At 41.0% G+C, this 27,322-nt stretch overlaps 2 protein-coding genes across 2 annotated transcripts; one reads left to right on the forward strand and one right to left on the reverse strand.

Moving 5' to 3' along the window:
• Positions 1 to 1,674: 1,674 nt before the first annotated feature.
• Positions 1,675 to 3,927, reverse strand: LOC119737227 (very-long-chain enoyl-CoA reductase-like). Its single transcript, XM_038211417.1, has one exon. The coding sequence runs from the start codon at positions 3,442 to 3,444 to the stop codon at positions 2,596 to 2,598; it is 849 nt and encodes a 282-aa protein (XP_038067345.1). The 5' UTR covers positions 3,445 to 3,927; the 3' UTR covers positions 1,675 to 2,595.
• Positions 3,928 to 4,066: 139 nt separating this feature from the next.
• LOC119737226 (ceramide kinase-like) lies at positions 4,067 to 27,167 on the forward strand. Its single transcript, XM_038211416.1, has 13 exons — positions 4,067 to 4,351; positions 10,573 to 10,707; positions 13,638 to 13,760; positions 14,859 to 14,987; positions 15,493 to 15,556; positions 16,428 to 16,573; positions 17,622 to 17,696; positions 18,416 to 18,568; positions 20,220 to 20,325; positions 22,052 to 22,158; positions 24,015 to 24,226; positions 25,689 to 25,909; positions 26,890 to 27,167. Exons 1-13 carry the CDS (start codon positions 4,231 to 4,233, stop codon positions 27,002 to 27,004), a joined length of 1,707 nt encoding a protein of 568 aa, XP_038067344.1. The 5' UTR covers positions 4,067 to 4,230; the 3' UTR covers positions 27,005 to 27,167.
• The last annotated feature ends 155 nt before the right edge of the window (positions 27,168 to 27,322 follow it).

Below are 27,322 nucleotides of genomic sequence, written 5' to 3' on the forward strand. Positions count from 1 at the left end.
GATATACAAACCTAAACATTTCACACAATCAGTTTTTATGATGAGTATGTCGTCGATAAAGATTTCAGACAACGAACACCTTGACCAAGGCTAGTAGTTGGTATTTTGTTTAAAGTTAGAGAGGGGGTGGGAGCTGACGACGACACGTGACTTTTAACGGCACCACCCTTTCCGATCGTCAGGTATATGGGAATATTGACCTTTCGCGGTAGAATCGCGTTAGAATCGCGTCAACGCTTGTGAAATATTGTCCAATTACATAATATACAAATGGACGTGGAACGCGCGAAATCTGAGACAAACAAAACTTAGCGTACACAAACTTTGTAGGGCCGTGGCTTAGTATCGCGGTAGAAATATTGTCCGATTTCATGATCATATACAAATGGAACTTGCGCGCAAAATCTGAGACAAACAAAACTCAACGTACAAAAGTTCCTCAGGGTTGTCTAAGGGGAATGGCTAACGGCGAAAGATCAATAATGATGCCCACCCATTAGTAGTCTAAGTATCACCCGTTCAGAGTCGAAAGTCTGACATCTCCTGACATGCAAATTTATGCAAGCCGCGCGGCAGCCAATCGGAGTCGACTTTATTAAATCATGACGTCATTTCATTCCCAAATCAGGACTAATTAACGCGTTGTCCAATGCCAGCCGCAGTTAAGCCACGATGGACTTGGCGAAATGCTATAGGGAGGCCGTTCTCAGAACATCACACTTGGCGTTGGAGGTTCGAACCCCAGGTTGTCACCACTGACGTTTACTCGGTTTTTTTTTCGTGAGAGCGGAGGGGTGAGGGGGGGGGGGGACTGACGACGACACGTGACTTTGACGTCACGACCGGCAGGAAATATAGATACACGTTTTCTGTTTTCTCATAAAATTTGCAAGGGCTCGTTTTGTCTGTATTTTTTTAAATGTAGAATCAACTGAGGCTGAAACCTCAACAAGTACACCCTTCTTGAGATTCTGATCAATGTTGTGTAACGGGAAAAAAACCCACAAAAGCATTACTATTACTACTATTGTTGACAGCTTGCCTTTTTTTGCGACGTCACTTAAAAAAACCAACCATATTTTCGGATTTTTTGGGGGGTGGGGGATGGCCTCCGTTGGCCCCCTGGATCCACCCTTGAGTATAGAGGGAAACTTCACCCATGAGTTGCGTAGCTATGTGGAAGGAAATGAACTACACCTCTCAACCGACTCTTAGTAATAATCCCCGAAACAAAATTAAACTTGGGCCACTTTCTCAAAAATATTACCGTCTCAGTAGCTTATAAGCAAATGCCGCCATTTTGTGAACTAGATCAGTAACAAAAACAATTTCGTTAGGAATGTCCAACGATATCTGCGTTGCTTCAAATTTGTTTGGATATTTATTTGGATATCTTTTTCAACGGAAACGCGATTCTAGAAAGTTGCAAACCAGTTGCCGTACTTTTCCCGAAAATTTTGCTACATTGAAAATTGTCATCTTACATTTAAGGCATTGTATCGTTATTTGATAAAAAAAAAATCAAGGACTTGTCTGAAATTTTCAGTCCAAAAAAAATCTCATGCCAACACGAAATCTCGGAAATTAACGCATAACGCGTCATTTCAGATAAGACCTATTAGAAAACCTGATGACACTACGGTCACCCCCATGCGTTCTTTGCCTAACCAATAGATATCACTTTTGAAAACAGAATCGGCGCGTGACATGTTTATTTAGATAACAATTGACGGACAAGTTTTTTAATGAAATTATAGTGTGTGAAGTATCTAATTTTTATTTCACTATCAACTGACATGTTAGGTGCCACATTAACACAAGACACTGATTAGTACAAAGTCCAATTTCTGTTGCTGATAAACGGGTTGAAGTCCTTTGCAATATTGAACTCGTGCAAGGTTTTATTATACTATTCACTAATAAAAAAAAATATCATAATTTTGTGATGCATGTATTCAGGTTACGTACATGACGTGCTTGCCATTATACTTCACTTTGTCTAAATTTATATTTCATTTTTTCCTGATCCAATCAGTGTTTGCAGAGCTGAATCAACAATATGAAGATAAAAACTAAACGATACATCACTTAAATCAAAATGAAAACAGATACACAATGCATATACAGATTCAATTAAAGCAGAACCCTAACTTCGGCTAGCATGATTTAGGAGCCATACCCATCCTGTCAAATTCCAACACCATGTGGGAAACAGGCTGCACACACTTAATATACATTTCTGACTTTGTTTCTGGAGGTGTGCCCACCTAATGTAAAAGACTGTTAGTTTAGGGGTACTGTTTCTGGAGGTGTGCCCACCCAATGTAAAAGACTGTCAGTTTAGGGGTACTGTGTATACCATCCTGACAAATTCCAACAAAACATGCCATTGGGGCTTGATGGATTGGGTTCTGTTGGTGTTTTTTTTTTAATGTCCGCTTTCATTAAGTTGCTATTTCTAGGACAATCCCCGGCATTATGAATAATGGTATCATATCAAAAAGATGACAAGAAAAAAATCATGTCAATGAGAATGATCCCATATTGAAAATCTATCAGTTTTTGATTATCAATTTTGGGTCCGTACGTATATCTTCAAAAAATAAACGGAATGAGTGCCTTTCGGCACGTGGGATACAGCTCTCTCCCGTCCCGTCCGTCAAATTCCTCCTTGTACCGCCGGTGGTGCTTGGTGGAGTAAAATATCAAAGTTATGACTGTTGCAAGAAGAAATAGGGCTCCATTCAGGGTCCAAGTTGCCAGGAAGAATCCCACCCACGAGATGATTTCACTAGTGTAGTGTGGGCAGGACACCAGGGAGAAGAGCACGCCCCTCGGGATCACGTGGCCACTGGGCGGAGCTTGCTGCCCCTCCCTCTTTCGGTCACCGCCGCGGAGCCTTCTCAGCTGGATGTGGGCGGCGCAGTTCCCGACCTCCCCAGCAATGAAGATGATGGCTCCGGCAACAAAGAGGGCCACGTGGGTGTTGATGTATCCCAGGTCGGGGCGTAAGGCCCACCCCGCCCAGAAACCAAAAGTCCAGTAGTAGACCGGAGCGCCCAGCGTTTCCCCGAGGGGCATTTTTCTCTTGTACCGGTGCACGAACAGGACCTCCGCGGTTCTTCGAATGAAGTGGCCCACGTACAGGACCATCAAGATGACCTGGCCACCGGGCTGCCAGCGACCGAAGCTACCGGAGTTAGCGGTGACCATGCAGCCGATGACCGGGAAGGGTAGCTTGGGTAGGCCCGGAACAAGAGACGCGAGCAGGAAACTCACAATCGTACCGATGTAGAACCCGGAGTTGACGACGACTGCATTGAAACCCTTGGTCGTCTGCGCCGCGGCGCTCGGACGATTGACGTTGATTGGATCGGATTCCCGTCCTTCGTCACTGGATATGGCTGGTTCCGCCATTTTTCTTCTCCTGCTTTGTTTAGGCATGAGATTGACTTCTAGTCCAAAATGATCAGACTTTAGATTGTGAAACAACAGGTGACAATCACAGATAGCAAGACCCGTGGCGCGGCATTGACACTAGCACTTGAGTGACCTTGAAAACAGCTGACCTCAGAGAGGCCTAGCTGTTCAAATTCCAGAGGAATATTCACTAAATTAATTTAGAAATTAATGATTTCGTAATGCAAGAGGGAAAAAACCGAGGTTTAATTATTCTCTCAAATTAAAGGAATATTTCAACGAAAAGAATAGTTGTAGCCATGTGATGTTTTGGAGAACTCATGCATTTTTTAATTTGTATTTTTGATATGTCAGCAAAGAGGCACCGTACATTGACCCTGCACGCCGTAGACACTTTTCAAAGAGCTGCGGAGTACTAAACTTGTTAAGGTCCAATTTTTCCACATTAAACTTATTTCAATATTTTTTTATTGGAAATACACATTGGATGATTTCTAGTGCAAATATCATCATTTTACCCGTGTACAATTTTGAAAAACTAATGGTATTACCGATTATTAAATGTTCTTTTCAGCAAACGGATGAAATATTAATGGACGTGCACAAGTTTATGTTTTTAAAACCAAGGTCAACAAACTATCGATTGAGTTCAACACACTTTGTTCATACGACAATTCAACATCAACACAACCAAAGACTGCACAATTTTTACGGGCACGTACTTGTAAAATATCATCAGTATTTCGTGATTTGATCACGCAGGTCATGTTAAAATCACGCAGTATGTAACTGGCAGCATCGTGCGCGGCAATGGCAGAGGATGTGGTACTATTTTCCGTGTTGAAGTTGGCCGGAAAGCCTTTGGATGTGACCCTCTCGAGCCGGACGATTTCATGGGTTGCCAGCGCCTCATCCACGGCGGAGACCCGCGGTAAGTCTGGTGGTGGTAACCGTATTGTGCGTGATCATCGGTCGGCAAAACAACTGCTGCAGTTGGCGCACGCAGTAAATCGTGGACAAAATGTTGCAATCTGACGCAACTTGTTTCTTCATATATCATCTCAATGAAGATCATTCATTGCAGAAATGACGATAAGACATTAATCATATTTTAGCACACAACCAGAGGGAAGGTCATTTGCATGTTAAAGATAAGATAGGATAGGCCTAGATCATTTGTCATTTGTGCATTTTTTAATTTGAAGCAACAAAAGCGCTCAAAATATAAAGACGAGTGCTTAACAATTGTATTTAACCTGATGAAGTTTACAAACCAACTTCTTGGGGAAATTTCCAAAAATTTCCATCTTTGGAAATGGCTTTCTTTTATTGTTTTCTTCAAAATAACAGCATGCCGGAAAGAATAATTTCAAGGGGAATTTAGTACCATTACTACATGTATCTTCAAACTAAGTAAAGCTTTTTATCAATAATTTGGTGATTTTCTTTTTGATAGCTGCAAAGTGCAAATGATCTACTCTACCTTTAATGTTAATCTTGAATTTAATATGTAAAACTTGTCATACTTGTGTTAACCTGTGCCATCTGTCATTGTCTGTGTATCGATCACCAAACCGTATTTTATTTCTAGCCGATTACGCAGGAATCAGGCAGGGTGCCAGTGTGATGTTGCCTTATATTTACAATTTTTCAAATGAGACAACTGGAACCGGTGAAACAGCAGGTATTTTACCTGGATCACTTTTCTTACGCTGGACATTTCAAGGGATTTCATCGCATTTCTCTCAAGCCAAGCCAAACATGCCAAATCAGGAAGATTTTACTATCATACATGTACATTCTACCTCCACCATAAAAAAAGGTCAGGCAGGGGCGTAAATCCCGGTGGGGATGGGGGTATATATCTTCCCCCCCCCCTCCCCCACTTGTTGACCCCTACAGGGTATTTTTTGGATTTTGGTCATCCCCCGTCCCCCTCACCCAACTCAGCACAGATTTGCGCCTCTGAGCTCAGGAATAGAAAAGTCTGTGAAACCAACTTTTCACTCATGGAAATGCATGGGACAACTTATTTTCAAGACAATTTTTGGTTCTGTGTACAAAAAGGCCTAAATGTATTAACAATCCATACATGTGTAATTTATACATCGCTAATCCATACATCGCTAATTTAACTGAAATATCTTGAACTAAAAAGTTGTGCCATTGTGTTGATGTGGCTCTGATCGAGGAAAGTTGGATGCTTGTCCAGATTTTCTTTTCCTCCATTTCTGACCATTCATGGTGAGAGATATGAAAGTGAAATCTTTCTGCTCAATCTTCTTTCCCGTCTGCTGTCATTTTCTAAAATAATGACCTTTTTTTGGCATTTTGTTCTGGTAGCATTTTGCTTCTTACCTGCTTGCTGCACCTTGATTTTTAAGATAGTTGCCATAACTTATCTTCCTGGGTTTCCTTCTCTGGCTGGCAATTTCAGCTACGCCATCATGGCAGTCAAAATCAATCGATTGGCCATTTTGGACAGTTATTAATTGAAGAAACATTTGATTGTCTGAGAATGATCGAACAATAGGAGGGTTTTAAAGGGCAAACCCCAAACTTGTAGATGTATGGGGTTAGGATTGACACTTAAAAAGTTTGTGTTTGTGAGTAAAGTATTAATTTTTTTTTGCATTTCCCTGTTAAATTGTCATCCATGACATGTACATACATGTACACGTACACGTATGTATGTACCCTAAGTTACCACATGACAATGTATGTATCTTTCCTCTCACATGGTAACATGCATTGTCAGCCTGCTTATTACTTGGGTCAATATTGGTCAAGACCCCCATTGGTTTGTACACAGTAGGCCAGGAGGTGAGGAAGAAAATTTTGACCATTGGTGACCTCTTAAGCAAAGGGAGTGTTTTAATTAATAAACAGTGGGATTGCAACCCCATATTGCTCCTTTAAACTTAAAGCTTTTAGGAGCAAAATAAAAAAAAAGGAAAAAAGTATGCAAAGAGATCTTGAATACTCCTCCTTTTGAAGGTAAAAAAAAATATCCTTCTGGAAATTGATGATTTTTTCCCCCTAAGTTTTGCGTAAATGTACAGCACCAAAGACTGTGAAAATATAGTCTTGAATTTCATTGTTGATTTTCTTCCCTTATTATTTTTTTTCCTAGTAATATATTTTTTTTTATCAGTAAATTATTAGCAGGGAGTTTACATGTATGTCTTCTAGAAATGCTCAACCATGTGGCATTTACATGCTTCTTTTCCTAAAATGTACATTTTATTTCTTTGGTTTATTTAAAGGCTTTGATATTTTGGGGGAAAACGTCCAGTCTTTCCTTCGCATGTTATAACCCCATCTCCTTGAAAGTTGGTGAAGGGGTGTATGGAAACAATACTTTTTTTTTCCAGATATTTTTTATCAGGCCTATATTTCACTGTCAGTTTATATTGATTCTTCTTTTTTATTACCTAAAGGTTACAGGTACATGTACATGTACATGTATTGCCTCTAAGTTCGTTCTCATGGAACAAACAGCACAGTTCAAATGACCTGCATACAGGGTCTACAAATAAACAAAGATAGTGTTCATAATACCAGCATCCATGGAAAAAGAAGATAGCATGTATTTGTATACACATGTACTTTGGACAGTTAAATATGTTACATGTACAATGTAGGTACAGTCGGACGCAACTAGAAATTGTTCTATGGGCTTCATGCGCAGGTACCCCCTCAACGGTAAGAAAGGGAGAGTTGGGGGTGACCACTGGGAGAGCTAGACATTCAAATGCATTGCCCATGTCGCCTAATGCTCATGCGAAGGCTTTACACATTTTAAAACAAAATTTGTTGTGCGTCACATCCTTTTCAGCATACATGTACAATGTATGAACCAGTACACATGGTACGTATGCGTACGCGGTGTGTCCTGTCGTCCGGTGGGTTCCCAAAAGTGGTAGAAAAAGCGCCCTCTCCGGTTTGCGGCTAAACTTTGCGCACGGAGCCCATAATACATGTAGGTCTTTACACACAGGCAATGATTTTTCCATTCATTTCTTGATGGAGCAAGATTTCTTTTGAAAATGCAAATTAAAAAAGTCAAAAAATTAGATCCATTGTCGATTGACTGGGTAAACAGCAGTTGTTTTTTGTATGAAATGCAAAGTCATCTGGCATCAATGCTTCACATTGTTCCATCATTCATTGAATTGTTTCCTGATCAATGATCGTTATCATGCATCTACTTCAGTAGCACTTCAGTGGCAGATTTAAAAACAATGCTGAGCACTCATTTGGGTGGTATTGATTTCAATTACGTGTACACGTTCGTTAACAGAACACTACAAAACTTCAATACATGTTTATAATTAACATGTACAATGTACGTCATTGATTTCTGCAAAGTCTACCTGTATGCGTGTGTATACACGTGTTCATGTACAATGTATTGCAGTGTTTCATCATACAATGCAAAGATCTGCTTTTTACATCAATCTATTTAATATACATGCTCTCTACATTTGACATTTCCATTTTTAATGATTATTGGAAGATCGTACAAATTAAAGTACATGTAGGTACAGAAATAGAGTCAATTCATTTTCCAGAAGGTACTTTAATATGATGTGAACAGCTTCCCCCCGGCCCCCCATTATTTAAAGGTATACATGTTTGTTTTTTGCTTTTGCTGTAATTTTCAGAAATGGATAATTTATAGCAACTATTGTTACTATGACCTGTTTAAAGTTTTGTGGATACATGTATGCAAGTTTCATCAGCTTTGTGCAAGAAGGTCAGATTTAAACGCCATACAAAAAAAAGTACATGTAGTACATACATGTACATGTATTGCAGCCTGAGGTTGGGTTAATACTGCAAATTTCATGCATCAACCATTTTGTAGAATGTGGGGATCGCTGTATAGGCCTACCCAAACAAAGCCGCTTTGCAATAAAATTCAATTGTAGTCATGGTTGTGTGAATTGTCCTTCACCGGGGCCCAATTTCAAAGAGCTGTCTATCAGAAAATATTAGCTTAGCAGATTCGTGCACAATGCAAAACAGAAATCAGCTGGAAACCAGGGCCCAATTTCATAGAGCTACTTAAGCACAAAATTTGCTTAAGCACGAAAAAGCATTTCTTAGTAAAATTAGGTTACCAGCCAAAACTCCATGTACAAATAAGGTGCATTGCTTGTGACTGGTATATAGCTGTTGTTTACTTAACATAATAATCGAGTGGAGTTTTGGCCGGTAACCTGATTTTATTCAGCAAAACTTTTGTGTGCTTAAATAAGCAAATTTTGTGCGTAAGCAGCTCTATGAAAGTGGCCCCTGTTACAAACGATACACAATGCATGGTGTTTTGGACTGGCAACCATTTTTTGCTGAGCAAATATTTACGTAAGGCTATGCATTTTCATATAATTTGGACTTAATCCAATTTTCGAATATTGATTTCAAAATGCAATGATCAAGTTAAACATGCGCAAGCCTCCACTTGCTGCCTTTGGACAAGGGCAGCCTCAACTGGCCTTGTTCCAAAAAAATTGACGAAGAGCTTACTAAAATAATATAAAGAACAGGTGGTCGTGGCTGATATTTGGCCAATTGTATAGAAGTAATTTGAGCTTATATTTAGGTGTTGGGCTTTAGCCCAAAACCTATTGTTTTTGCTAGGGTTTTTAGGTTTTTTTTCTTCTATACACATTCCTTCTCCAGAACTGTGTGTCAAAATGAAAACATATATGAACTTCAATTGTCAATACATGAATGCACAACCTACCGCAGATGTGCTTTTTTGCAATTACGTAATCATGACATCATCACGGATCACATGACGTCACTTCAAAGTTTAATAAATTTAATCTTTGAAATTCCATATAAAATCAACCGTGAGAGACCGGAACCTGCAATTTGCGGGAATCGACATGGTAATACATGATCTTCATTTTATTTTGTGCTCGTAAAATCACGTGACCCTTCCTTCCGGTCGAAACCGGAAGTGCCTAATAATTTGAAAGTGGAAAAAGATATGAACTTGCTTTAAACGATTGAAGTGTCTGCCTGGATTGACCTTTCAAAAAAAATAATGGGTGACGCCATGAAGTGTTGGAGCGCCCTCTAGCGGCAAGTTAAAAAACGTCAAAAACGCATTTTCACTTGATGTCTGTGGCGAAAGTTGCGGTAATCGCTTCAAAGTTAATGTACATGATGACCATAATGCAGGCAACACCTGTGCGCGAAAAAAAATGATTACGTCATCAGACCGGAAGTTACAATAAAAAGACCTTTAAACTTTCAAAAATTGCTAGAAAATATACCGTGATAGATATAATCAAGATTTGGCTGTATATAGCACAGTTCAAATAGCTCTTGAACTTTCTGGTAATGACGTCATAATGACGTCATCAAGTATCGTATTACAAGCAATCAAAGATTTCTAGATTTAATCTTTGAAAATCAATATAAAATCAACTGCTACAGATTTGATTTTGTTTTTTATGGCAATCGATACAATATTGCAGGGTCTTCAGTTTTGGTATTAAGTGCAAAATCATGTGACCCTTCCTTCCGGTCAAAACCGGAAGTGCCTTATTAATTGAAATTGGCAGAAGATGCGAACTTGCTTTCAACGATTCGAGTGTCTGGGCAGTACTGTACAACAATATTACAGGTGACGTCATCAAATGTTAGAGCGCCCTCTGGCGGCATGTTGAAAAGTCAAACATGGATTTAAACATGCATATTTTGAGTTGATGTGTGTGGCAAAGTTTGCGGTAATCCATGGCCCAACACCGTGTGGTTGTTCCTACAACCTCTAGTTGTCATTGATACTTTTAAATCGTAGGTGATAATGGCTTTCAGTTTGACAAGCAATAAATTTTGACTTTTTTCATCGTCTTCTCCAGACTGCTAACATTTTTCGAATATTTGAATTGAAAAAATGCTATTCGGATTTCGGGTTGATTATCGAATATTCGAAAATTCGGTATATATGTAACACAGCCCTAACATTTTTTTTGCTTACAAAATGTACATGAAGCTTTTTTTTCTGCTCATCAACTCTTTAAAATTTGCCGCAGAAATCATCAATTTTTCATTTCTTTTGGATGAATTTTCTTTATTTCCTTTTCTTTTCCTTTCGATAAAATAACAAATTTGATCTTTTTGGATCCATGGCAGAGGTCCATCACTACCACTTTGTAAAGATGAGTAAGGTCATCACAGCGGTGGTAGACAGCGAGAACGCAGGAGACAAAAACCCCGGCTCGGCCAAGCCAAGAAAACTCGACAACCATGACGACTTGACATTTACAGGTATGAATGGCATTTACCTACATGTGGTAGTCTCAATCCAAGACTGGATTCGGATTTAGTACCCATAATGCCGCGTGTCCCTGCACACTCAAGCCGCTGTGGCAGTAGAGGGCACCAACATGAATCAATTATAGTCTTAGGAACTTTGGCGCTCGAACCCGAGCTTCGCTGAAAGCATGTATCTAGGGAGTCAGGTTGGCGCAGTAGTTACTTTCCTCGCCTTCCACCTCTACGGTATGGCCCGGGTTCGATTCTAGCTGCCCTGATCACATGTGGATATATGGGTTTTCAGTTCCCACCTGATTCCGTGGGTATTTTTACCTAAAATATTCCTCTGGGGTTTTCCTCCCACCTGTAAAACTTTAGTTTCTTCTCATTATCTTCCCTCTACAGGGTTCTTGAGGCTTTCAAGATTTTGATTGATAGATCCTTGGTTTCATAACCGATAAAAATGCCCCTCACACACATTGCCCAGGCATGTACAGCGTGAGATTTACTCGGAATTTCGTGGGTCTGAGAGCCAAATTTCCATGACTGGATTTGGTTCATCCAGTACCTCGCATGCAATACATACGCAAGCTAATTAGCGTGAGGTTTACTCGGAATTTCGTGGGTCAGAGAGCCAAATTTCCAAGACTGGATTTGATTCATCTAGTACCTCGCACACAATACGTCGGTACATACTCGAGCTAATGCATGTACAGCGTGAGGTTTACTCGGAATTCGTGGGTCAGAGAGCCAACTCCCCAAGACTGGATTTGATTCATCCAGTACCTCGCATGCAATACATACGCAAGGTATAATACATATGTTACAGCGTGAGGTTCACTCGGAATTTCGTGGGTCAGAGAGCCAAATTCCAAAGACTAGATTTGATTCATCTATTACGGTACCTCGCACACAATACAAACTCGAGCTAATGCATGTACATGTACAGTTGACAGTTTGAGGTTTACTCAGAATTTCGTGGGTCAGAGAGCCAAATTCCCATGTCTACATGTAGATTTGATTCATCTAATACAGATTGTCACAAAGCTGTGTTAAATCCAGAAAGCAGCACACACAAAATAAAGACAATTTATTCTGATGCATGATGGTAAAATTATAAAACCAAATTGCCAAATTGCTGTGAATGCTCATAAGCCAGCCTTGGCACAGGTGGCCGTGAATCCAATTAATGAAGCATCCACACATGTTGCAGGTTGCCTGTTTTCCTTATGCGATATATCCTTGTGATTTAATTGGATTTTACATTTATGCACTGAACACTAACCATATGTGGTATTACACTGTACATGAAAATGTAATTGCAGCAATGAATGTTAATGTTATTCCACCAAGCATACAGTAATAATTTAGGTACGAGTACAGTCATTCTATAAATTTAGGGTCCAAAGTGAGACATTTGTTTTCCTGTCCATACCTCTGAACTTTGTAATTAAGAACATTTGGCTTCATCAGAGGATTTTTTTGGCGGGGGTAGGTACATGTAGTGTGCTACATGTGCATGCATAATCGTTCTCGGAGGACAATTAACTGTTGTAAGGAATGCATACGGAATTCTAAAATCATAGATGTCAGATGTAATATGGACAGGAAAAGAGACAAAAAATACAGAATGATCCAGTATTGAAATACAATAGGATTATTGAACACAAAATTTCTCACATGTGCCTATAGGGGCCTAGATAGTCAGAAGGTCAAAATAATTGAAACAGGCAACTCATGGGCTACATGTATACAATACATGTACGGTACAAATTGTAGTATTCAAATAGGTATGTTTACAAATGTACATTGTGAGATGGTAATACAATGTACATGTACATGTATGTACCTTTATTTCCTTTGAAATTGATCTGTTGTATTGCAAAATGTTGCCAATTCCCTCCAATAAGTACACACATGTTATTAAAACTGAAATGCACACAACTCATAAGACAAACACAGTTTTCAGTAATAAAAAATACACGTAGACAGTCCTTCTGTTTTGAGGCGTGCGATCACACACCCACGCCATCACACGCCTAAATGCTTCCTGAGAAGTACGAATAATCGCACGCCTGAATCCCTCAGTACCGCACACCTCTGCATACATTTACAGCATAATTATACTTCATAATTTTTGAAAAATAAAATACGTCTGTGAAGAGAAACGGCTTTATTGTAAACCAAGATGAATATTATGAAGAAAAAAAAAACCAGATTGTTCAGTCCCAGCTTGGACCACAGAATCACACACCTAGAAAAAATCACACGCCTTGAAAAATCACACACCTAGAAAAATCACACGCCTAGAAATATTCAGGTGTGCCTTTTTCCACACACCTGTGATTTTCAAATCAGAAGGACTGCGTAGACAGAAATTGTTTTCCTGTTTTGTTTTTTTAAATTGCATACAAGCACTCAAAAACTTGCATGTTGTGTGGGCGGCTGTGGTCAAATGGTTACGGTGTTCGACTCACATGCCGTTGTACGTGGGTTCGAAACCTGATGGGGGACATGGTGCTTTTCTTCTTGGGCAAGACACTTTACTACAATTGCCTCTCTCCACCTATGACCGTGGTACCTGTGAAGGTACAGACCAGAATGCGCTGATCTTGAGCTGCTGCAAAAACTGGTCTCATGGCCTGATGAACAGAGGTACTCATTGTGAAGCGCTTTGAGACCTTTGGTATAAAGCGCTATATAAGCACCACACTATTATTATTATTTATGTGTACAACAGGTTTAGGGTCTTCAAGACATAGACAAATGTAAAATCAGCGAAATGCGTGTTTCTGTTCACGTGATTAGCCCACTTGACCTAGTTTTGTGTCATAATTCTTTTGTAGAGATGTAGTTGGTTATGTTATTTGAATGTAGATGGAGTGAATCCTAAATGTTCTACATTGACCATTTCATTGTAAAGTTTTGTTTTGATTTCCCAGTACACTGCATTCGAAGGAACAGCCAAGGCAAGTGGAGAGTGCGGGAACTGAAATTTGAGTGTTCGGATCAGGAGACATGCCGGCGATGGGTGGCTCATATCAAGGAAAGAATTGTAAAACAAGGTACAATGGATTCACAACGTTAATATTAAGGCATAAAGGATCATTTACTTTTCATGCATTGTGTTCGTTTCCAATAATAACATCACTCAAAATCCAAAGAAGAGTGTTGAAATCCTAACCTATTGAAGGTTCAGCTAAGTGGATATTACACATTTTGAGAGAGAAAAAAAGGGAAAAACAGTGCACAACTTTTTGACCACGAAACACGATTTCGTCCATAGCTTGTTGGAAATCACCTACATTTCTTGATTTCCTCTAAGTAACTACAAGCCAGACGGAATAATCTTACAGGATGTTTAGTGCCACTACTATCTTCAGTACAAGTACACTTTTTTATTAGAACTCAGTAGGCTACTTTGGGTATAAATGCAAATAATCCTTCAATGTAGATACTTTTAATCCTGCTGGAAAACCTACAATCCTCCATAGTTCACTATTGTGAAAGAACCCCATTCTAAGGTTTATAGAAGTACGAAAACTCAAGATGGCAGGGTTATTTTTTATAAATTTGGCACATTATCCAAAACCTCCTTGTGGATTTGAAGGACCATTGAATGACCAAGATTCAAGAACTGAACAAAATTTTACGAAACCTACTGGTGGATTTGAAGGACCTTTGAAGGACAAATATTCAAGCTCTGAGCAGCATTTCCAAACCCTTCAGGTTGATTTCAAGGACCTTTGAAGGACCAAGGTTCACAATTTGAACAAGTGCATTAGGTCTTCATGATGAAATTTTATTGGGTACGAAATGAACAAAATTTAATTTCCACAACTTTGTGGTGGATTTGAAGAACCTTTGAAGGACCAAAATGTAAGCAATGAACAACATTTCCCAATCCTTTCAGGTAGATTTGAAGGACCTTTGAAGGACCAAGGTTCACAAAGTAAGTTATAAGATAGGTCTTCAGGATTAAACTTTCTTGGCTACATTGAAACAGAAGAATCGGTACATTTGTGTATAGGAAATTGTAGACATCAGTATTGCCCATGTCCACGATTGTTTTTACAATCTCAATCAACGGCTCTCATACTCTATGTCTGAGTCTAGCATTTATTACTTCATATCCTTCAATCACTTTTAATCTATCTTTTCAGGGAATGTCAGGCCACAGAATCTGTTGGTATTCATTAATCCGTACGGTGGCAAGAAAGAGGCTGGCAGCATCTACGATACGCACACTGCACCGCTGTTCAGCCTGGCAGGCATCAAAACGACCGTCATCTGTGAGTGAATAAATAAATAAACTACATGTAGAAAGCTCTCAGAAGCGCAAACCTCCGCCAAGGTTAAACAAGTACAATGTACTCACCATAATGTCAGTACGCCCGCAGGGCGTGATTGACATAAGTCAATAATGGCAGTTAAGGAAAAGTATTAAACTTAACTATGCATACTCCGAATGTAGTCAAATACTGTGCTTCTAAGGTGTTGTAAATAAAATAGGTTTGAAAGCATCATTAGTTGTGCTATGTACCGTATATGTAGGTTTAACTCAAAAGATAATCACATGAACGTAGCTCCCTTTTTGATAATTAAGGTTTTGTTTAAACATTTTGGAAAATTTTTTTAACAGATTTAGAATTGTTTTTGATTAAACGTTTAAACATGTAACGGTCACATCCTTACTTTGGGGCTTATTTGACTAAATTTTTGTCAGGTTGTGATTTTTCGGCAAGCCCCAGGCATATCCCTTGACCAGATATCTAATATAAAACCTTGTTTCTGCAGATACTGAGGCCAAGAACCACGCTCGGGATGTCATGCTGAAAAGAGACTTGACTGAATTTGATGGGTAAGATTCCTCTTTCCCCTCAAAATGTCTGTTAGTTTTCTTCTTCAACTTTTGGTGAACTACTAGGCAATGATGATTATACTCTTCAAAATAACTGGCTTTCTGAATAAAGGATTAATAGTGTGGTGAAGTAGCTTTTAAACATCTGGGTAAAGAGCCAGTTAGAGGCCTGGTTGCCGATGATGGCCCAAGCCGAGTAAAAACCATAATTTGGTCAGAAACATAATAAATTTGAAAAATTGAAAAGGTTCCGACGATGGTTTGTTCATCAGCTTTACTACATGTTCAGGTCACTTCTATGGTGTGCGTCGTGCATGTTTGCTCAACATCTCATTCCCCTTATATGGAGACGAAATCAGCGGTTCTCAAGCACCCATTTGTAGTAGGTGTGCACAGCCCGTACTGTGGGCATGTGGCGAGCAATGTCCCGCGACAGGTTTTAAACATAGCTGGCCGGTGTTTAAATGGCGTTATAAGACCACTCATGTGTCAGGCTCTTGACCCATTTAGGAATGGGGTAACTGTCTCCCACATTTATGAATAATCGTTAAATATTGTTATCTGGTGTTAATGAAAACAAGGATTTCTCAAATTGGTGTGGAGAAGATGTTGACTCAGTTTTAGAGGTGTGAGGAACACCTCAGTAAAGGTTATTGGAAACTCTGCAGAATCAGGTAGTGAGTGTATATAAACCCAATCCTTATGCCAGTCTGGGCAGGATTTGTGCCCTGGCATGCCTGATCACAGAGATGGAAACAATACTGCCCTATTTTTTATCTCCAAGCAGCATCCATTTCCATCAAAGAAATTGAGCTAAAAGTGTGAAAAGTAAGGATTCTCAAGTATAGCAACGGTTTGATATTGTTTCCAGGGTTGTCTGCGTCGGGGGTGACGGAACCTTCGCGGAGGTCGTAAACGGTCTTCTTGTCCGTACTCAGCAAGAAGGCGGTGTTGACTACAACGACCCTGATACGACCCCTCAGTGCCCCCTCATGAGGATTGGAGTCATACCTGCAGGTAACAATAAGGCAATTAGGAGATTTTCATCAGTTTGGCTCTTATCGAAAGTCAGTTCAAGGGTGCTGGCGACAGCTAATTTACATGACCTCTCATTGGACAGATTTTGTCTCAAAAGTTTTAAGAGTTGGAACATTCCTGGCAAAAAGTCCGTTCAAAATCCGGACCATTTCGCCATTCCACTGAGAACACAGACAATTCGGGCGATTCACAATGCAGTGCGCCACCAAGAGTTTGCCACGGAGAGTTCATTTTTCCCAGTGCATTGTGGGAGATGTTCAACAAATTCGCAGTGCGGGATGTTTGAAATTGTTAGTTTTTCCGGTCAGTAGTTTCGTAAGCGTATGATTCGAGTATCTGTTTGCCCTTTTCTTTTCTTTTTATCAATGTGGTGTTTTTTTGTAAGGGGACAGAATGCTATGCCCCAATCTATAGCAAATTAGCTCAAGTTGTCTATTGACATTCATTCAAATGGGCCTTGTTTTGTCGACCGCAAACTTGAAAAATGGACTCTCCATGGCAAACTCTTGGTGGCGCACGGCATTGTGAATCGCCCGAACTCCAGTGGAACGGCCGAAAAGCCCAGTGATAAAACGACCCAGGTGGAACACATCTATTGAGCGTGCCATTGGACTGTGTCACTGTTAACCATATAGTACATTTAGTAATCTTTGCCTGTTTCCAAAGTAAAGAATATGTCTGTCTTCACTATTAAAGACACAACCCAAACTGGGAACGGTCCCTGTGTGAACCAGAAATTCCCACCTTCCAGACAGACAAGGGAATGTTCTGACGGAATGCCTCACTCTAATGGGAATGTTCCAACGAGAACGGTCCAACGGACCACGAGCACTCCCGACTGATTCCCGAGCATTCCCGATTCTTTTAATTGGTGACCCGGGGTCAGCTCTTCTGAATGTGCTCAGAAAGCTCTGTTGACGAATGAGTGTTGCTTGATGAATCAATTTCACCGTGAACTGAACACAGCTTTATCACGGGTGATATGAACATAATTTTTCATTTTCTAGGTTTTGTTTCGTTTTTTCAGGTTCAACTGACGTCATAGTCTGTGACACTACAGGGGTTACTGACCCCGTGACCTCCACTTTGCAGATTGTACTCGGTGAGTACTTGATGGCCACTACGCAGTAAATAGATTTATTCTGTCGATGCTGCCCTGAAAACAAAATGCAAGCTTCGTTGCTGAAACAGCAGAAAAGGCAGTAGCTATTAAGCTTGCAGTTTTAGCAAAACTTGAGTAGTTGAGATTTCTGCTCGTAAACGTGAGGTTGTGGTTGGTTTTCTGTCTTGTGCAAACTTCTAAGTTTGTTGTTCCCCAGGCTCCGAGAAAGCCCTGGGCACACATTTGGCTTGGACATACCTTAGTTTATAAACTTGCCAGCTCTTGGGCGGATATGTAAGAAAAAAATATATTTGGGGGCTAATCGTCTTTACTCACAGAAAAAGCTGAATTGCAAAGGACACAGCACCACCGTGGTCGAACCGAAGGCAGTTAAAGGTACTGGTACCTTAGGCAGCCGATATACGACCCATGTCTTACCACTGAGCACAACCAGATCGGAAGAGTTGATTTTGTCGGGGAGATAAACTGGAGAACCCAGAGAAAAACCCTCGTGGCACAGTTTAGAATCAACGAACGACTCTACTCACATGATGACCTGAGCCGGGAATCGAACCCATGCCACAACGGTGAGAGGCGAGCACTGCATCACCAATGCCATCCAGATATATTGCAGACTGTGCACGTACTTTCCCTTCCTGAATTTGTGTAAATCATTGTTTGGTCTTTTTTATTTCCTTTTGTGTATTGTCCATCGTCAGGTTGTTCGCTGGGCCTGGACATATGCTCAGTGCACAGTGGCCATCAGTTACTACGCTACACTGTCTCCTTCATGGGCTACGGTTTCCTTGGCGACGTCCTGAAAGACAGCGAGAGCCATCGCTGGATGGGGCCACACAGATACGACTTCTCAGGTTGGTATTATGTCCATGCACAAACTGTAGAGGGCGACATGTTGAATGCAGTTGATAAGTACTTGCTTGTTGTCCTACCACACTTTTTTTTTCTTAAAATTTCAATTTTTTTTTATATTTCACATGTTCCTCATTCAAACAGAGCCAAATAAAGTGGTGAGAGCCTGTTTAACTAGAGTTGAACTATTGACCCTGAAACTCTTAGCCAATCCCCAGCCCCTCTGACAAGAACCACATGTGTAATAAAGTCCTTATAGTGAGTCTAGCTGGTCTCGCCGCAGGGCGTGGATTATCAATCATCCTTTCAACAAGACTAGCCAGCAAGTCAGTAGTTTGCAGTCCTCTGATGACCACTTTAGGGACCTTGACCATTCAGCCCCGGCATGAAAAGGGCCCCCCGGTAAGCTCGTCCCCTCCCAAGTAGTCCTTTCGTACTGTCCCAGCTACGGGCCCAGGAGCTGGTCTGGTTGCTAATCAGGAACTCCTCTATCCTGGGGTCTATTGTTTGCAAGTGTTGACACATGTAATATATCCCAGAAGAAACCTGCTTGTGGTTTTCATCTCTCAGCGCGAAACAATAGAACACTTCCGTCGGCACAGATCAAAACCCCTGCCATGCGGTTTCGCACACAATGGGACCGTAAATTTAAAAGGCGTTTGGAAGGATTTTATCTTTAATCCGGTAAATCTGCTATTGTTCTGCTCTGGACGTTCTCTGAAGGGCAATAAATTGATGCGCCTGACTGACTTCAAAACTTCTGGTCAGACAGGACCATGTACCGGACGAGACTGGGCTGAAGACCGGACTGGCTCTGGACCGGACGAGGTACCGGGGGGCCTTTTCATACCAGGGCTGAATGGTCACGGTCCCTTACAACCTAAATTTAATTGATAGACAGCAAAGAGTGAATTTGAACCGCTATTATCACAAAGTCCTGGCCACCGTGCGTGGAAAATGCCATACTAACGTCGAGGTTAAAGAATGAATGTCCCTATTTGAACTAACAGTTGAGTACAATCACTAAATTTACAATCCTGGTTCCCTGCTTTATATTGTAATACTGTGGCTATTGATTACCAGTCATGCAACCAACCTTAGCTGGTAAGTTTGAAACTATTTCCTAGTCCAACCATCATTGACTAGCAAGCACTCAGTGTAGATCAGTCAAGCCATGGTTATCATATCGGCCATCATTGTGTTTTTTTCGGCAAGGTATGTACCCCTATGGTTTGTAAATATGTGATAGCATTGCAGCGGTGGCAGCTTTTTGGGTGCTATCACCTTTTAAAAACAGTGGTGGCCAAAACATGCTTGTAAACACATAATTATAATTAATTTTTTAATATAAAAAGCATATTGGCTTCCATTTTGAAAAAAAAAAATTAAAGTGATAACACCCCAAAAACTGCCACCACTCATACTGCAAATCGAGCTATCACACATTTTTCCAACTTTAGATGTGCATATCTTGCCAAAAAAAACACTTTGAGCATTGCTCCTTGCGATCATTTCATACCAGCGGCCCATTTTTGGGACCAAAGCTGATAGCCCAATAGTCCCTGAAGGAATGTATGATACTGTACCTTTACCAACTTTCGGTCTAAAATTTCTCTGTTTGTCTATTTAATGTTTTTTTTCTAAATTGACCAGGTTTTAAAAAGTACTTTGGGAACAAGGCCTACGCAGGTGAGGTGACTTTCTTGACCAGTGGTGATGAGGACCATCATCCGCAAGACAAGACCAAGTGCAGGGTCGGGTAAGCTGGATTCTCCCGTCGCAAAGCCATACATTGTTGGATTAAATCAATCTCATGGTGAACTCAGATGGAGTGAACAATATAGAGGGCCCCTTGTGATCTTCCATCATTGTATAGCCCTTTTCACACTAGAGCCTCTCAGCCCGGGTTGAACTCAACCCTGGGCGAACCCAGTGCCGCCCCGGGTTCAGTTTTTGATTCTTTAACCCCACGTTCAACCCACTGATCTCTATATAAAGACTGGATAGCGGATATGCATACAACATTCACACAGTAGACTTTGCATATTGACCAATTCGCCCCTGGTCTCACGAAGATGGCCGCGTATATACGAACGTTCTACGCGTAAATACGCGCGCGTTGTATCAACAGTTGACGCGCATTTTGGTCACGTACACATATTATGATGTTCTAAAAAGGACACATTTCCGTAGTGATTATTATTTCAAAAACGCCGAAAAAGTGATTTGCGGCATTTTAAAGGTAACCACGACGTTAGAAAAATTGTAGTAAACCTTGGTCAGTTGGTCAGTGGTGGTGGCCAAAATATAAGTCAAGTGAGCCGCGACGTTACAAAAGAAATCATGATGTCTATAAAGACGGCAACTTGTCCTTTATAGATCACCAGCCGGTCTCACCAATATGGCGTCAAATTCGTACATTGTGCGGCTCTTTATTAGCTATCCAGTCTTTATATAGAGATCAGTGGTTCAACCCCGCATCGTTTCACACTTGTTTCATGCAAATCAAGCTTATCATGCTCAGTTACTACTGTTTCGAACCCTGGCAAGAATTTCAACCCGGGTTGAAAATCTCAACCCTGGTCTGGAGCAGGGTTGAGTTCAACCCCGAGCAAAATAAATCTCAGTGTTGATGCTGGGTTGACGCAGGGTTGAAATTCTTCAAGTGTGAAACGATGCATGTTGTCAACCCTGCGTCAACCCTGCGTCAACCCCGAGATTTGTCTAGTGCGAAAAGGGATTATGACACACTGTACAAATGGGCGTGTTCAGGACGAAAAATGATGTAGAACAAAAGAGAACAATACCGTCCGCGATTCCCAGCATACATCCGTGTTTTGGATCATGCACAAAATATATGGGAGTCTTTCTAAAAAGTTAGGGTACAAACAAAAGAGGGACAATAGGACGTCCACGGTGGGAGGGCGACACTCGACTGTGCAGGGGTTTGCTGCCATTTGTGGTGCAAAGTACACACACTGACTGACTGCCACTTGTGAGCCTGGCATTGCGATATTGTTGATAACCCAGTAGCTGGGTAGATCCATCTAGCCCATTGGGGAGACCAGATACTTGAATACTGTTTCTGAATCAATTCGGGCAATTCACAATACAGTGCGCCACCAAGAGTTTGCCACAGAGAGTTCATTTTTCCCAGTGCATTGTGGGAGATGGTCGACAAATTTGCAGCGCGGGACATTTGAAATTGTTCGTTTTTCCGGTTAGTAGTTTTGTAAGCGTATGATTCGAGTATCTGTTTGCCCTTTTCTTTTCTTTTTATCAATATGGTGTTTTTTGTAAGGTGGCAGAACGCTATGCCCCAGTCTATAACAAATTAGCTCAAGTTGTCTACTGACACTCATTCAAATGGGCCATGTTTTGTTGACCGTAAGCTTGAAAAATGGACTCTCCATGGCAAACTCTTGGTGGCGCACTGCATTGTGAATTGCCCGAATTGAATAGATTGCCATGTCTTGTCATTGTAGGTGTGCCGTTTGTCTTCGACGATCAGATTCCCAAACCAGCGATGTGTTTGAGTGTCTCGATAGCAGCACGGGTGGACCCGACTTACAGGATGACAACAAATCCCTAGGTACATTAAATAAAGGCAAAGAATTTGTTTTTGTTATCAGTTGCTCAGTTTCTGAGTTTGTTATTCTTCAAAAAATGAATATACCTGAATCAGGAAAATGCCCATTCTGTCTAATGTGAAAATGCATTGGTGCAATTTTCCAGTACTACAAAATAATTTATGCTCTCCGTGTCATGTTTCCCCAGTAGATTTACAAAAGGTTGCAGAGAAAATGCCTGAGAACATTGCAAATGGGGTGCTGTGGTCCAATGGTTACGGTGTTTGACTCGTGTGCCGTAGTACATGGGTTCGAATCCGGACCGTGGGAACATGGTGCTTGCGCTCCTGAGCAAGGCACTTTACCATTATTGCTCCGTCCTTCGGATGAGACGTAAAGCCGTAGGTCCTGTGTGTTGTGTAATGCACGTTAAAGAACCCAGTAACACTTGTTGCTAAGAGGAGGGGTTTGCCCCGGTGTTTCTGGCAGTGGCAGCAATTATGCGCCGCAGCACCTAGCAAAAAGGTGCTACATAATGGGTCTCATAATGTTCACATACATGTACTTCATTTACCTGGCTTTGGTTGCATTCTCCCCAGCGCTTTGTATCCTCTGGCAAAAAGCGCTATATAAATACAGTTATTATTATTATTATTATTATCTGTGTCAAGTTTCCCCAGTAGATTTACAAAAGGTTGCAGAGAAAATGCCTGAGAACATTGCAAATGCCTGTAAATTTCCCTTTGATTTGAGTACATTTCAGAAAGATTACAAGTTCCCAGCCACTCTGGAAATCAGGGGAAACGAAAATGAGTTTCCATTTTCCCAGTCAGGGAAAAATCAGGGAATATGGGAAAAACACCAAAACTCAGGAAATAAAACTGGGAATTTAACAGTGACCCAGGAGGGAAAGTTTTTTTGTTGACAGTTTGGCGAATGCCATCTCTGTTGCATATGGTGAGGAAAGGATGGCTATTAGAGGAGAAGGCAGGCCATCGCTTGTCAACATGCCTGTGTGTTATCAGTATCTTAGTTGCTTTGCTGCAACCACCTCTTGACTTTCCGACAACCTCGTTAAACTGCAGATATTTCTCAGGGAATTTTTGACATTTGTCAGGGAAATATCAGGAAAAACCCAGTGAATTGTGTTTTCATAAAGTGCGCAGAACCCTTTATTACTCATTAAATATGTCTCATTATATAACCGACACACAGATCCTTGTCATTTGATTGGTGGAACTCACATCACATGACATTCGTTATTGCTCCCATTCACGCCGCGGCTCAAAAAGTACTATCCGCCCATGGGGAATGGGAAATACTATTGAACAGTTAGGATCATGACGCGGTATTTATGTGCAAATGCATGCTGGTGTGCGCGTTCAGCGTTGCCCGTAGCGCGTATTGTTCCAAAGAGCCAGCGCTACAGCGTTGGGTTCAAACATTTTTGTGAAGGGGTGGTTTGGAAGAGAGAAATACATTTTCCTCCAGTTTTGTATTGAAATAACAGTTCAAATATATCAAATGACAAGGATCTATATGTCAGTTATATAAAACAAATATTGAGTGGCTTTAAGTTGTGAAATGGGAGGAATATTATCGCTCGGTAAAATCTGGACTTTTCCAGTTCACTCGGCTTCGCCTCGTGAAATGGAAAGGTCCAGATTTTACCGAGCGATAATATTCCTCCCATTCCATGCTGCGCCACTCAATATTTGTATACTGCGGTTTGGTTGTGATTTCTGTCAAACTTCTATTTAAAAGTTGGATGATTTGATCAAAAGTGTTTTATAATTTTAAAAGCCAATGTTTATAATTTTAAAAGCCATTATTTGCAATAAAACATGAGGTTTTTGGAAATACGTATTTTTTTTTCCAGTCAAGGAAAACAACGGGAGTTGGAAGAAAGTGACAGGCAGTTTCTGCGCAGTCAACGCCGCCCTGGTAAGCGGCTGCAACCGACTGGCTCCCAACGGTATAGCGCCCTCATCGCACCTCGGCAACGGATGCCTCGACTTGCTGCTAGTCCACAAGTGCTCGCGGTTCAATTTCCTCCGACACCTCATTCGGCTTGGGAACTCAGGAAATCATGTGAGTGATTCTGACACTGATTGGTCTTAGAGGCAGTGGACAACATCAAATCAAATCAGATCACAGTGATTCAAATCAGATCCAATCAAATCAGCATTTGCAAAAATACAAAGGTTTGTCAGAATAATATGAAACAGCTTACTTTTTAGCCGCGGGATAGCAGCTCAACAAGTCTTCATGTCTCTCTGTTAGTCCGTTAGTTGGTAACAAACGTTGACATTGTCTATTGCTCCAACATATTTTGACCAATTTCAATCAAACTTTGTCAAAAGTATCAGTAGCCCAGCCCCAACATGTCACATGACCAAACTGGGGTCAAAGGTCATCAGGGGTCACTGGGGTCAAACATCTGAATTTTTTTTTTTAATCCAAACACTACTCCTTCCAGAAATTACATGGCACAATAACATGACTCATGCATGAACACAAATTTGTTGGCCCACAGCTTCCGAGATAATTCAGATCGAGCTAATTTCGAACATAAATAATAGTGTTTTTATCCTGTGAAATCATGGCACCTGGCTTTTATATTCAAGTACGTTTCTCTAATGCATACGCTCACTTAATATGCGGTTACATGTATGTACTTTTCCCCCCGCTGGGGAGTGTGTGGCCTAGTTACTAGGTTAGGGTTCGTGACTCATGATCAGAGGGTCCGGGGTTCGAATCCAGCCGCTGGTCATAGGGCAAGGCACTTCACCCCCACTTGCCCCTCTCCACCCAGGAGTATAAACGGGTACCGGCATTAGCTGGGGAGTAACCTGCGATGGACTAGCATCCAATCCAGGGGGAGTAGAAATATTCTCAGTCGTTTCATGCTACTGAAACCGGAGATAAACGCCGGCCTGATGAGCCACATTGGCTCGGGACAGACTTTACTTACTACTTACACAGACACACACAGGCATGTAGATTTCATCGGGGTCTACCCGATATTCCCCGATACCTATGTTCCCTAATTTTTATGTTCCCCGAAATCCTTAGGGTTAGGGTTAGGGTTAGGGTTAGTGTTAGGGTTGGGGAACATAGGTATTAGGGAACATAGATATTGGGGAACAAAGGTATCCACCCGATTTCATCTGCAACATAGCAAGCTGGAATTTGAGGGTTGAATACAAACAGTACTTTTTGTTTTGTTTTTCTATCACATATGGACACACAAAATGAAACAGGCCAGTGGAACAGCATGCATTGTCAATTATAACAACTGTAAATTTTGTGCACTACCTTTAAACATAATCCGATCAGTTTCTGCAAACTGAACGTGGACGTTTCAGAGAAATTTGAAAAATGTAGTCACTTTTTTAGGGGAGCCATTTTTTGACAAGATTATCAAAACTAAACCTCTAGATGGTCAGAAACAATCTGGGATCAACTTTGTATTATAGAAAACACTGCCAAATGATAAATTTCATTTAAAAGCTTTTCCTTTTTTTTCCCCTCATTTTTTTTTCTCCCTCAGTTCAACTTTGACTTTGTTGAAGTGCACCGCGTCAAGGAATTCACATTCAAGTCCTTGACGAGCCAGGACCTGAAATCAGCCGGTAACCCGGCCGGAGAGTCCACCTCAAATACATCGCTGGTCAAACAGCGGCAATCGAGGTACCAGGCAACGGGCGACAGCAACACCAGTACTTGGAACCTGGACGGGGAAGTTGGTGATATTCCTGACATCAACGTTCAGTAAGTTGAGCAGACCATTTGCCAAATCACCCACCCATTGTTGTTGCAAGAGATTTATAATCAGTATGTTATTCGCTGCTACAGAGTCGGATACATTGTTCCAAAGAGCCAGCGCTACAGAGTTGGGTTCAAACATTTTCGTGAAGAGGTGGTTTGGAAGAGAGAAACACATTTTCCACCAATGTTGTATTGAAATAAAAGTTCAAATATGACAAATGACAAGGATCTATGTGTCAGTTATATCAAACAAATATTGAGTGGCTTGAAATTGTGAAATGGGAGGAATATTATGGCTCGGCAAAATCTGGAATTTTCCAGATCACTCGGCTTTGCCTCGACTCGTGAAATGGAAAAGTCCAGATTTTACCTGCCGATAATATTCCTCCCATTTCACTCTGAGCCACTCAATATTTGTATACTTGTCACTAAAGCTAAGGCTTGGGGCATGTGATGTGATGTCCTGCATGTATTATATACATGTGTAAATCCACTGTACATTTTATCGCATTTTATAGCCTAAACATTTCGTGTACGTTGGTAGAGGGGATTTGGTAACCGAATAGAATAGAAGAAAGGGTAGGCCTAATGTGAACTATGTAAACATCCCCCCCCCCCAAAGTCCCCGACTAACCTTCCCCCTTATATTTTTCATGTGTGGGCAATACAACAATTTTTTTTGCCATAGTGTGCCTAGGTGTTTACCCACTGGTGTTTTTGAAATTTCTTTTTTTTTGGGGGGGGGGGGGACATGGTGCCAAAAAATCCACTCTACCTTTGTCTAGGGAAAGTCTGCTTGCCCACCGTGGTGTCTTTTGTGCAGTGACTCTCTCTTTGACTCGGTTACTTTGAACGCTTTACATCTTTTCACTTGACCTGCAGAGTTTAAAAAGGTTTTACATTTTGTTGTGAAAATTGGCTTGCCAATAAGATGGTAAAAAAAAAACCAGAAGTAAGCTTTCGGTATTCTCTTTTCCCATCAGCGTTCACTGCCAACTCATCAAGATTTTTGCCTACGGCCGAGAAGACGTGAAATCCTTGAATGCCTCCTGCTGCATGTCCCGAAACCGGACCAAGAACAAGTCAGCCTGGAGATGAAGACCATTTTGCAGATCTCAGGAGGTCACCTTGATAATTAACAGTTGAAGATATCAACTCTTTCTTGCACCAAAGCCTCGCCCCGGCACAATCGCCAGCCAACTTTCAATGTTGTCACAGTTATGTGCTCTTATCAGCACCTTATTTATTGTAGCCTTGGTCAAGGTGTATTTGGTCGTTATAAAGCATACACACTAGCAGCACGCTATGCACACATGTACATACACGGACAGCGACCTCAAGCTGCTACAAAATGCAAATTTGTTGGGGAAGAACGAACACCTTGGAACAACTTTTTCTTTATTTTGTCACTGGATT

Source organism: Patiria miniata, unplaced genomic scaffold (assembly GCF_015706575.1).
Source record: "Patiria miniata isolate m_02_andy unplaced genomic scaffold, ASM1570657v1 HiC_scaffold_3, whole genome shotgun sequence".
In the NCBI taxonomy this organism is placed as follows: domain Eukaryota; kingdom Metazoa; phylum Echinodermata; class Asteroidea; order Valvatida; family Asterinidae; genus Patiria; species Patiria miniata.